Raw genomic sequence first — 13,151 nt, 5'->3', positions numbered from 1 at the left:
TTTCTGCAATGTTTTAATCCCGTGCAAAACGGTATCTTTTTACTCATTTTCTCGAGTCGGTTTGCGTGGCAAACGATGCTGAGGACGAGCGACCTGAAGGCTTCTGCGACGCTCACCCGTCTCTCTCCTGGGTTGCAAACCCTCAGCGCGAGCAGCTGCCGACGACGTTTCCATCAAGTCGCTTAAGCCACCGCAGAACTCGCGCGGGTTCAAAAGCGACATCTCCGCTAAATAGTCCGAGCGCGGTAGTGATTTCTCTGCTGTGCCAAATATCCCCTTGTACCGCTGCTTCGTCCATGTCGCCCGTCCAAAACCTGCAGCTGAGAACATACTCTGCCATCGGGTTTTTAACGTAAATGGCCCCAGAAGACACATCTCCCTCCTTAATACGGCAGTATAACACAGTGGACAAGCAACAGCATCAAAGATTAAGCAGCTCTCGTTGCAGGATTTTACCAGAAAATAAGTTTCTGCTTTACAAACCTGCCCGGAAGGGGGGAAATACCATTTCCTTGTCCTGACTTCTGCTCTGTAAATAGTCACCGCATACTCAGCCACCAGCCTGACCTCTATAAAAGGCTCTCCTCCCCGCGTTGGAGACGATAAATTCGCCTTGCTTTTATTAAGCAACGTTATTCTACTTTTTGTGCTTGTTACAGAAAACCTTTGGAACAAGAGACCCTGTTTAAAACATCTGGAAGTTCAGATCGAAGGGACCCTCTCGCAGTCCTCCGTCAGGTCTTTAAAACACAACTTCCCCGGGAGCCGACGCACGCAGGGATCTCCCAAAACGCTAAAAGACTCAAGCTTGGCATTGGCGTAGACAGCCCACGTGGCAGGAGACCCTGCGTTTTAACTGAGGCCCATGCACGCACACGAGCTTTGGAGAGCACCGACTTCTGCCAAGGGACCGACGCACAGTAGGAGGAGGACGTTCCTCGCGCAGCGCACCCAGAGGAACGCAGTTAAATCTAATTTCCCCTAACACACACATACAAAGCAAAAACAACTTCCATATGCACTGCAGAAGATCACATAAAGTTTAAAAAAAAAAGTCAGAGATGAGGATAATTAAGAACACTGCACAACCGGCATTTTTAAACATTTTTCCGGGCCAGCAAAAGGCCACCGAGCAGCGCGTGGAGCGCCAGCAGCGCCCCGCGACCACGTCCCCGCAGCCCCGTGCCGTGCGGGAGCCGCTCCGCTGCCGGGGATCAGGGTGACGCGCACGTCTTGGCGTTTCAAACGAAGACCGGGCACGGCACCAGATTTCCCAATAACACCGGAATTGCCACGTGCCGCGTCTCCACTTACCGCCATCATTTCAAACAAACGAATGCAGCCTTTCAGTTGAAGCGAAACGTTGTTCTTTGTGCTATTTAAATAAATGAATCCCACGTCATTTACCTTTTCGTGCATAAGAGGTTCGGGAGCTTTTTGCACTGGCATTTACTTCCAAGCTGCGCGCAAATTCAGTTTTCAGAACTGCGTCTCCTCGGCTTTTACGCATTATAACTTATAAAAAGGCCATTTACAGAAATTAGACGGGAACGTTTTTATTACAATATCAGTGTATTGAAGGTGACTTTCAAAAAAAAAAAAAGATTTAAAAAAAAAAAAAAAACAGCCATCAGATTCTCAGGAATCACCACCAGTATGCAGCTTCTGCTCCACGTTCCTAGTGGAAATGCAGACTGAGACTCAGTTTTGGTTGTAAGAACAAACTGTAGCAGAGAGCAAACAAGGCGAAAAAGCTCGCATCCCCAAAGCGTTCACCCCAAATCCAGGGAACTCGAGGCCAGAACTAAATTTAAACCCAGACACACCTAAAATATTGAAGCACGCAGCTGGGTGCTCAACAGCCTTAACACGGCCCCGTAAAGACTGAGCACAACATCCCGGCAGCCACAGCGAACGCCTGGTAGCAACTGTCATCTCCAGTCTGAGCGACTGCAAAAATATCTCCTCCTGCACTTCTCGTCCACGGGATTTTCTCTTCCTAAGGCCAGCTGCGTTGGATCCTGCGCCACCGAACTTTTCTACACCAAAGAAAAGCACAGCGCTGCCCTGGCAGCCACACACGACCACGTACGCTGCAGTGATCTCTGTCCAAGCTATTTGCAGGCGAGAAAGCCCGTATTAAACACACGGCGAGGTGCACGGTACGTTACGCTCTGACCGATGCAAGGCGGGAGGACTACACTGTTCTGGGATCTGCGTGTGAAGCCAGGGAAGTCATTTAAACCTCAAATCTGGATATTTTCTTTCAAAGGAGTCGTTGCATTCCTTACAGGGCTGCCGCTAAAGCGTGTTCAGAAGCGCTTCGTGTTCTTCAGATGAGCATCGGAACGGCATTGCTGTCAAAATCACATTAACGTTTCGCTTGTGCACTAAATTGCATCACTGCGCAGCTTCTTTGCCCTGTTTCCAAGAAGTGTTTGCACACACATCAGCGGTTGACATTTTCTGCCACGCTGTAGGAAGACTTACCTGCACAGACAGGACACAGACAACACCACCGGTCACCAAGAAAAGTAAACATCACTTTAAAAAAAAACAACAACCAGACCACCAAAAAAGCCACACAGCTGAAACATCAACCCAGCCCAGTTTGTGCCAGGAGGTCACCACCTATTAAACATCAGCTTTGACGGCACGTCCTACCGAGGCTATTAAAAAAAGCTAAGAGCAAGCTGGTGTGCCTCCCCGTATTTGCAAGGCATGCTGAACATCTTGGCTGTCCTGACAAGCTTTATCCGATAATGGCTTTTGGACGGGTTATTCTTGGCCCCCTGTGTGGAAGCATTCACAGTGCTTACGCTGGATATTTTGCATGCAGCACCACCTTCAGTGACCTCTTTCGCGTGCCTGACATATTTCAGACGTTAAGCTAGATAATAAAACCGCATTCCGGATATCAGCAAGTGTTAATAAGATGTAATTCATTCCTGGCAAGGCCAGGACTCGGATCTTAAGAAAACAAAAACAAAACACGCACACGCAGGTTCACAGGGCTGAAGTCCAACACAAGTTCAAATGCACTGAGCTACTTTCATCTTTTCGAGCACTGTATAATTAACAGCAACATTTGGAATGGAGCAGATTCCCCTAGAACCATAGGTAATAAAATTCAGATTTAAAAAAAAAGAGGAGGCAAGGAATCAATGAGAGCTCATCATTTGTACGTTGAGAATATAAGGTTTCGCGGCGCTCTGCAAGATCCTTCCAGTTCCTGCGCATGGCCGACCCCAAGAACGTCTCACTCGACTTCACCCCACCACGGGTTTCCTGTCCAAAAGAGGGGCCAAGGCGCTGCCTGCGTCTCTGACTGCCGGCCAGCAACGCAGCAACGGCTCCGAGCGCTCCCAGACAGATCCTTCTGATTATCACAAAATGAAATTTTCAGCTCTTGTCATCATCGGCCTCAGATTTGTAACGTTACAAAAACACGGTTTCCTCTCCCCATTGTATCAACCCCTACTCCATTCCCGCTGGTGAAATCAAGCAATTTTACAAGAATTTATATGACGCTAATTTAAACCGAATGTATTGAGCTGCCAATCGCAGTTCCGCAGCTCCTCCAGGCCTCCCGCCAGCGCAGCTTGCTTCCCGAGCGGCTATCAATCACCGGCAGCCAGCTGAGCGCCGCGAGCCAGCGCTGCCGGTGACACCGGCAGGGCGAGCGCTGCCCCTCGCCGCCAGCGCAGCGACGCAAAGCGACCCTGGGCAACCGGAGACTCGCAAGGCTTCAGCTCTTCACCGCTTCGAAGGGTTCAAGCGGCCCGTGACACTCTCTGCGGGAATAAACCTAGCAGGCAGGTCAAACCGCGGTGTCGTTTCCAGCTCCACGTTAGCACCTGGATGCGGCAAACAACTCGCTTCCCAAGCTGCTGTGCAGCAACGGCACGTATTTGCCGTCAAAGAGCCGGCAAGTCCTACCTCGAAGGTAACTGCCTTCCCACGGACGACGAAGAAAACCCCCTTTAGAGCCTGCATCTCGCTCTCGCAAGGCAGCAGGAGACTGGGACTCGGGGGAGGTTGAAGATGATGTTTGCCAACGGATGATACAGTAAAGTATACTAACACCGTCTAGATGTTGGCTTCTCTGCAAGTCTCGTTTTGACGCTCCTTTGCACCAGCCCAATTCAGTCTGTATTTTATTAGCCTCTACGTGGAAGAAAAGAAAAACTTTTCCACTTAAGTATTTTTCTACTGAAGACGTTCAGACACTCAAGCTCTGATGTACCCAAAACAGAGATGCTGGCAACATCAACAAGGAAAAAAAAAAAAAAAAATCACCACAATGCAGAGACAATCCAATTTAGAAATATTTAAAGTCCAAAATGGCTGTAAATGAGCAGAAGGTGGCAAAGGGCCAAGAATTTCTGGAAGCATATAAGGCAGTCATGGGGGAGGTGGGGGAGAGAAGGAATGGAGAGTCCAGCTAAGGTTAGGTCAAAGTAGTCACCACGTTGGTGGTTGAAATAGCATCTAAACTTGAGGAACAAAAAATGAATTTAAGGGAACCCTAAAACATTAGTAGTTGAAATCGATATTAAGGGACAAAGCCTAAGAGCAGAGAAAGAGTCTAACACCCAAGAACAGAGGGAAAAAGAATGGGTAAGAGATGCTACAGAAGAGGAAGGAGAAGGAAAAACTCACTCTTTGGAGGTTTTGCTGGATGCATAACCGCCTACTGGCTCACCCCAAGAGCTTAGATAGCCCACTACTGCAAAACCAAGGACAAATCCCACCAAAAAAGGGCAAGAACAGCACAAGAAAATACAGTACTTTGCCCAAACCCAATCTGACAACAGTGAGAAGTCAGGAAAAGACGCTTCTTGAGCCTAGCACCAACTGTCCCATCAACAACCTGCCAGGAATCTCTTGGAAGTCCTCGTCCAATCTGTCCTTGAAACCATGGAAAATTCTTCATCTACAGTGTCCTTTGACAAGCAGTTTCATAGATCTATCACCCACAGAGTGAAAAAAATACTTTTTTTCATTCTTTCTTTTTGGCTTCTTTCAAGCTGGCTGTTTTCACTTGATGGGCCCTAGTGCTTTTACTGGAATAGGGAAGGAGCAGCCAGTCCCCACTGAACCCTCCAAGTCCTCTCACGATGATGCATGTTGCAAGTCAGGCAAGGAGGAGGAAGGGTGAGAAATGGTGAGAGAAACACCAAGACAGAGCCCGTGACAGAGAAAAAGATCCCAGTAGAAGTGAGTGCAACTTTTCTGGCTTTGCTGGATGGTAAAAAGCCAGACTTCATTAGGGCAAGAGACAGAAAAACAACGGAAGCTCTCCCCAGGGAGCAGAAGGGATGGGAGGGAAGCAAAGAAGCATTCGAGAGCTCCAAAAACTCGAAGGCAACAGAGTGCGAAGCTATGAAATACACGGATCAAAAGACAGCAGCAAGGGAGGCATGGAAATACCTATGGGACATGACGGGGGGGATTTTCTCAGAATTGGTCTGCCTAAGCAGCCACGGAAGCGCGGCTGAATTTGCACATCCGCGCCCTCTCTCTTCCCCGGTTCTCTCTGCCATCGGCACATGATGCTGTTAGGTTTAAATAACCATTCTCGCCCTCCCGATGGCATGACAACACAACTGGAAAATAAAACAAGACGACACAACATCTGCACCTTCTTATGTCTCTATAATTGGTAAATATCCTTGACAGGATACAAAGAATTTGTTTACAGAGGAGCACGTTCATTGCATTAACCAGGCATCAAAAGACAACAAAAAAAGAAAAAAACTTCAGCGCCATAATGAACAAAAAAAGAGCTTTTTGTAAACAACTGGTGTCCTAGAGACTGTTATATCAGGTAAATTCAGAACACCACCACCACTGGAAATACATAGAGAAAACATGAGGAGGAAGGATCTTGCCAGACATTGCCATCATGCATGCAATGACATCCCCAAGAGGATGCCAAGATCACGGCCATGTTGTCTGCAGATTCGGAGAGACTAATTTAATTTAATATAACAACTAATAGAGGTTAGCAAACATCTTTGTCAAGTCATAGAACGGCATCTGCTCATAGCTCTATTACACAACATACGGGTTGGGTTGTTTTCTTTAAATAAGAGAAAGATTGAGAAGACAAAGCAGCAGATATACTGTAAATGAAATCAATTAATAGAAATCCTCAAGGCAGAACGTTTTATAGGAAGGATGGCATTTCTAAGACAGAAAAGTGAACTTGTCTGTACCTCTAACCGTACACATAACAGCACGATTCTACATTTTGTGAAAGGTTATGGCAAAAGTCCTTCCCATAAATCAGCAAGTCCCAGCAGACAATTGCTACCAAAGGAAGTGGTTTACTGCTCAAGAGATGCAACATTTCATTACCAGCGAATCTGAATTTCATCAAAATAGCAAAGCTCTCCTAACAGACAGCACGAGCAACACTCTCCAGTTGTAATACGAAAGGCTGTTTTGAAATTCAAAACTAGAATATTAAAGAAGAGCAGAAAAAAGCAATTCTGTTTTAATACGTGCATGGGTATTATACAATTAATCAGGTTCATCTTTTACAGACATGAACTGCTAGGCAAATATAAATAAGCCACAATAAAAGTGTACTTAGTATTTGAAAATTAGTTCAAGAAGAAAAAAAATTAAACTGTGGTTAATACATGTATTTTTATTGCTTTACCCTGAACCTGGGAGATCAACACTGGTGCGTCTAGGTCTCCCAGTTGTCACCAGGCACAGGAGCACCAATGCCCCTGCTCCGCTAAGTGGAAAACAGGCACTACGCATCCCGGCCACGCATGCCAGGCTGGGTACCAGGAATCTATGGCAAAATACAGGTGGAGGAAGAAGAGGGCAAAAATGTATTATCGCTTTTCAGTGGTATAAAAAAAAAAAAAAAAAAAAAAAGTGGAAAATAAACTCTCGTAGCAGCCCCAGAACAAAGAATCTTGCTGTTTCACCAAGCAACACAATTACTTCAATATTTAAAATAAAGTTAAGTTGAAGTCTTCACTGCCTTGGCATAGGAGAAGTAGAGCTTAGTTTAACGTGACTGCGATACGCCTTTCCCTTTCCAGAAAGCAGCCCCTGCTACCACCCAGCCACCCCGAGTCCCTACCTGTTTCATTGCCGTCTCTCCAATCTTGTCAGAGTGCTTACGGATGCTCTCCAGGAAATCCTTGAGGTCTGACATGGAAACTTCTTTTATCTCTTCGCGCAGTTTGGGAATGTTATCCACCATGATCTTGCAGAAGCGGTAGTGGCTCACCTGGGGCAGGTACGTGTGCTCCAGGTGCTCCAGCGTCTTCAGCGCAGGGTAGTGCCTGGGGAAAGCAAGCGAGGCAGATGCAGAAGAATGAACGGCTATTTCCGCTCCGCTTCCCCTCCAAAGCGTGCATTAACAGTACATAATTCAAGACACCTAAGGATCTCGGCTCTGTACCAAGGAACATAGAGCTGAGCGTCCACGTAGCCACAAAAGAGCATCATTTTCCTTTCGAGCTTGGCAAACCGAAGTAGGCAAAGGCTGAAGTGGTGGCTCTGCGAAGCAGAGTTCCCATATCTGCGCTTGCTTTACTGCACCAGGCTGCGGTGCAAAGTCACTTGAGGTCGTGCCTGTCCCGCACCCGGTCAGCACCGTCAGGCCGGTCTTCCCGGCCTCCTTTCCTAACTCATTTCCCAGGTGGGGGCTATGGGAGCGGGTGGGTGGACGTGCACGTGCACGCCAGTGCCCTGCTGTCAGACCCAGGACACAGACGATGCTAAAAGGGACCAGTTTCGACTCAGTTTTCTAAACTCAGCCTCTCCCTTAGAGGGGGAGAATTAAATATAGCCACTTTGACAGAAGCTGCTGAAGCTTCGGCGAAGAACAGCCCAGGCCAACGCGCCTTGGCGGGGCCTCGCAGTGCCCGCGGGAAGCGCCCGCTGCACCCGCCTGCCCTGCCCGAGGCTCCTGCCGGCTCGCTTCCCGCAGACACCCTGCCTCCATTCCCTGCGGGAAGATGGGAGCAGGGAGCCTTTCCGAAAGGAGGCCGGGCGCTCTAGGAAACGCAGGGCTCTCGCGCTGCTGCACCGGCGTTTGCAAACGGGTTTTGAGCGAGCAGCGCACGCCACGAGACGGCGTGGATCTGACGGAGGAGAAAAAACCACTGTCAGGGAACAAGCTAGGAAACATTAACAGGGTCTACAGAAACATGGTTATGAGCAACACCAGGTCACGGGCTCCTCTAGGGCGAATTAAGGCAAGTTTAGCTCAGACGACTCCGTCGGGAAATGGATACGGCATTATTCAAAGCAACGCCGGAGAGAAGGAATTAAGCAGGCAGACTAGAGCCACGGTTAATCCTGCTGCAATCACCTGCCGGTTACACCCCGAATCTGGGGGGCTGGAGAAAACGTTTAGTTAGAAGAAATGTATCCCTGAAAAAGCCCGGCGCCCAAATCCCCACTCGAGGTAATTCTTGCCTCAATTCCCCTCAGGTCCACAGGGAAGTTGTTTTAACCAGAAGATGCCTGGCCTGTTAAGAACACCGAAAGTCCAACGGCTTAATCCTGTAACCCGGTCACTGTTTATACTGCAGCGAGGTACGGAACAGCTATTTGCAATAAAACGCAATCCCCTCTGGAGAGAAACTGAAGGAGTGCACAGAAAGGCAGGAATTAAACCAGAGGAATAAACACACGTTGGGGTTTTGTTATATTTTAGGACATTGTTTGTTGAACTAGAAGAAGCTAAAACGTAGCCTGCGGGGACAGCGCGTGTTCACCGACGGGGTCCACGATTGCCTCCGAAAATAAAGCCTAAAACACGTGGCAGCAGAGAAAAGTCGAGCAGCGTTTGGGTTTCGGGAGCACGGAGGCCAGCGAGGGCCGCCGGCAAAGGCACGCCGCCGCGGGCTCCCCGCCACGTGCTACGAACGGGATAAAGCATTCCCGTCTCTTGCTGCCTGGAGACCATCAACGCAATGGGCTGCTGAAGGGCAGGAGTGCGGGATCCCTCCGGAGGCTCGCCGAAGTGGGCGGGCTCCCCGAAGGCACGGCTTTCCCGGTGGGCTTCAGCTCTCGCATCCGTCCGTCAGCAGGATTCCTTCCTTGCTCACCGACAGGCTCCCGCACAGACCTCTCTCCCTCATACCTCCCTCCATCCTCCATCCAGGGTCTGGCAGAGCCTCTCCTCCCTTTCCAGTGAGCAGCCTGGTGTGTCCCAACCACTGGGGCAAACAGCTCTTTCCATCACTTCCTTAAATTTTGGACAATGGAAGAGGAAATGTTTCTCCGCACCTCCCCTCCTTGCAGGTGGCACAGCCGCCCGTCAGGGTTCGGACCGTGCTTCGTTCCCTGTTTCCAGCTCAAGTTTCTGCATTTGGCAAACGGCCGCATTCATTTCCATGAACACCACGCGGCAAACGGCGCATAATTCACTTCGTCCAGCTCGGAAGAGCTGAGTTCATTCAGCCCCAATGCGAAGTCTACCACCCCGGCGCGGCTGGCTACTCGAAACCTGAGGCTTGCTCTAGCAGCCGACCCCCTCGCTGGCTGTCGTGAAATGATATACAAGCGAGACAGGGCGCAGACACACAAATATTTAATATGTTGTGCTGCGTTTGGTGAATGAAGTCATCAAATCAAGACAAAGGAGGGTGGGAAAAAAAAAGAAAAGAAAAAAAGAAAAAAAAAAGCCAAGGGTTCAGATTCTTCTTAAATGTGGCTTTCAGCTTCTATTTGTTTCAAAATGAACCAAGCCAACGAGGGGAGGGGGAAGAAAGATGCAATTCCTAGAACCAGACCCTGGAAACACTATCCAGAAAGAGGGAATCGAATGGCAGGCGAACTCCCTTCAGAAGTTCACAGCCCTGCGAGCAGCGCCAGCTCCCCACCCCACATCTGTCAGCGGGTAAAAGCCCCTCGCTGTTCCCATAAACAGGCTAAACACTTGGACAGACTCTGCGCTGCCTAATTCTGTGCTCAGACATTCGGCGAAAGGAAGGGATAGCGCGGTGAACGCCGCAATAAGCTCTCGGTAACTTCTCTGGCCGGCCCATCCTTCAGGAGCAATGCTTATCTGTTTATCCAAGGCTTCTGGGGACCAAGGACCATGAACAGCAGCGGAGGCAGGAGAGGAAGCGTAAAAATACTCCCATCCGATTAGCTATCGCCCCGTTCGAAACATCTGGCTTGTTCTGCGTTGTTTATGTGACGGATGGCAGGCAGAAAACAGGCAGCAAATCGGATCGCGCTGCCTGCCTGGCGTTCAGCTGGGTCCCGCTGTGTTTTAAGCTAACCTCTTTCTACCAGCCGCTCTTTGCCCAATTTGCCACCCCCGGAGCTACAGCACTATTGCAAACTCCCATGCTGCTTAAACAAATCCTCCCCCAGAAACCCAGCCATGTAAATACCCTGAACCCTGGTTTAATTCTTAAGGAACACAAGAGAGAGAGAGTGGGAAAAATCCAGGATTTACAGCTCGTGATCTCTAAGCCAAAGTCCTTTAGCTGAGCTCACTCTTCTGAGCAACAATTAATCCTACCACAAAATAAGCCGTATGCCTTCTCATCAGCTGCTCCTACCATCCCACGCAACATTTCGCAGGCCTTTGGCTTCCATTCACGCTGGATTCTCCCAGAGAATATCAGTTTTTGTATTATGACTTTCCTAGGATGAAATTTAATTAATAACGCACAAGTACTGAGAGCCATGCATTGATTTGGGAAGTCCATCACAACAGTGAGCTTTCATGAAGAAAGTGAACATCCATCTTAATTAAAAAGACTAACACAAAAAGAAATCAGAGGCTGTTGCAATCACAGTTCTACTCCGTACCATAGGAGGCTGAGCTATACTGTGAAGATACTGGCCAAAAATCAGATAACTTAACTTGGGAAGGCTGATTTCGAAGTCCTAAGTTTTGAGAACCTCTTTGTTTAATTAAACACACAGAGAGGGTGCTTTTCAACGCTTCCAACATAAATTTTATGTAGACTGACGTTTACCTTTTAGATTTCATTTGCTCTCGCAGTTTGCTGTACATCTCCAGGACTGGAAAGACAAGAAAAATACACAAGCATTGAGACAGAAGCATAAAGAAAAGAGACCTGAATTAAAATAGACAGCTGTACAAATAAAGAGCAATTTCAGATTCCTCACCAGGAAGACACAGTGTCAGCTTATCAACCGTCGCCGAGATATTTCTCTGTTGTAATCGACATTGCTTCAGCTCTTCCATTGCTATTATCAACTTCGGAAAGGGAAAAAAAAATTACAGTGAGAATAGTAAACACACAGAGCAGAGAGCATATAAGCTACTTGGCACTTGTCATGAACATCCAAACAGTAGATTGACAACGAAGCCTCCTCTGATAGCTGCAGAGCTCGCTGGACATTGCAAAGCATTGTTTACATAGGGCACACAGGCAGCTTCGGGTTGTTTAATCAAGTAGCAGAAGCGTTCTCTAGTCTAATTTAGAGCAAGCAAGCAGCAAAACCGAAGGCATCAAAATACCAGCCCTGTAGCACCTCCTGTGAATTCCAAAAATGATTTCCCCTTCCCATTTTATTCACCTTTTTCCTACTCCCTCTCCCTTTTCAAGCTTCTCTTTTCTAGTTCTTCTAAAAGACAGGATGTGGCTGCTCATCCCCAGAGGAATTCTTACCATCATAAACCAACAATGATTTTTAAATCCTCGCTCTTCAATAGAAAAACCTGGATAAGGGAACAACAAGGATCAGCCATCACAAACAAAAGAAAATTCTTTAGCTTCATTGTTTGAAAGAGGCTGTTCGGAGTTTTGTCCTTTAGACTACTGACTTATCTCCACAGTACCCACGTGCTTTACACTGTCATCAGACTGAGTTTGTAAAGTCCTTTGGAAAATCCCAGGCTCTTCTACTTTCGGAGGTGAATCCTCCATTCAAGGTAACATAGTGGTATGTTTTGCTACTCCCTCCCTAAAGGGTGTTTCGGTCTCTCATCTTCAGTAGAATAATCAGTCCGATCCGGTCCAACACGGATATTTTGTTTGGCTTTTGACTGCAGCGCAGCCCTATAAAGAGTAACGGGTGCACGTACTCTCAGTGAAACGAGGTCTGGGTGTCTGGGAGGGCAGTTAAGAAGGGAAATAGAAAAGGCACAAAGAATAGAAGATTTATACGGAATATGGGTCAAGCGACGAGACTCATCAGGAGGAAATGAAAGAGATGGGAGAAAAGACCTCCTCTGGGAGCTCTCATGCATCTACGTGCTAGGCACTCGCAAAACTTCAAACCTCGGTGCCGTCACTCAGCACTCAGCTCCGTCACCCACCTCCGAAGACCCTTCGGTTTATTACTATTCCTTTAATGATGAAGAGGCAGAAGAATGAACGTGGTTAGAGGCAAATCGCACCCAAGGCATATTCAATCATTTCCTCTCTCCATGCCTTGATGCCTCTGCCCATGCAGCAAAAAAACCGCGCCGGCCGTAATTGCTGCCATACAGCAGGGCGAAGCCGGCGCCTGACTCCGCAGCTTATATTGTCACAAGCGATCACCTTCACCCGCCCGGGGGGGGGAGGCAGCAAGCCCACAGCCTCATTACTGCTGCTTCAAGCGCCTCTTACTTTCCAGGGTTTGCCTTCCACTAGCTTTTAATCCACAGGCTGTAAAAAAGAAGAAAAACCACTTCCTAACTCTCTCGCGCAACTCACGTTTCATATAGAAAGGCAAGACACAGCAGAGAGAGTTATTAAAATGTAGGATAGCAATGTCACGTACGTTATCAGTAGGGCGGACGGATTAGAAGTGCTGAAGCTCAGTGTCATTCGCTGTGAGCCAGCGCAGCCAAAGCACGAAAAAGCAAAAGGGAGAGACGGAAGGACGAACGCAGCACTTACTTCTTTCCCTTCGTTCTGCAGCTTTCGGTTGGTGTCCGTCACTTGATTCTGTGGGGTGCGGGGGGGAAGAGAAAGAGCACGTCTACATGTAAATCAGGATAATGTTTTTCACAAAAAAAAGAAAAGAAAAAAGAAATCATAAGCAAATACCATCACTTTTCACACAATGTTGTCTTGCGTAGCATAAAACACTCGATTAGCTCATTTAATTGCCATCACCATACTGACATGCTGAAGGATGTCAACAGCAGCCCAGCAAACACGGAGGGCAACACGAGGGGATTTTCTTGCTTG

General features: G+C 48.0%; 1 protein-coding gene across 5 annotated transcripts in view; it reads right to left on the bottom strand.

Moving 5' to 3' along the window:
* Positions 1 to 13,151, bottom strand: part of EXOC6B (exocyst complex component 6B) — a 292,943-nt gene that overhangs the window by 225,121 nt on the left and 54,671 nt on the right. For all 5 annotated transcript variants that reach the window (XR_010884476.1, XM_067298408.1, XM_067298409.1 and 2 more), the window contains exons 3-6: positions 12,858 to 12,905; positions 11,134 to 11,224; positions 10,980 to 11,025; positions 7,109 to 7,313 (exon numbers count right to left, since the gene is read on the bottom strand). Coding sequence is in view for 4 of the 5 variants with exons in the window: in XM_067298408.1 (XP_067154509.1) it covers positions 7,109 to 7,313; positions 10,980 to 11,025; positions 11,134 to 11,224; positions 12,858 to 12,905 (390 nt within the window). In the remaining variant the exon portion in view is untranslated. The remainder of the gene's footprint in view (positions 1 to 7,108; positions 7,314 to 10,979; positions 11,026 to 11,133; positions 11,225 to 12,857; positions 12,906 to 13,151) is intronic.

The sequence above is a fragment of the Apteryx mantelli genome, chromosome 5 (genome assembly GCF_036417845.1).
Source record: "Apteryx mantelli isolate bAptMan1 chromosome 5, bAptMan1.hap1, whole genome shotgun sequence".
NCBI classification, from domain to species: domain Eukaryota; kingdom Metazoa; phylum Chordata; class Aves; order Apterygiformes; family Apterygidae; genus Apteryx; species Apteryx mantelli.
This window is presented reverse-complemented; position numbering and strand designations above follow the sequence as displayed.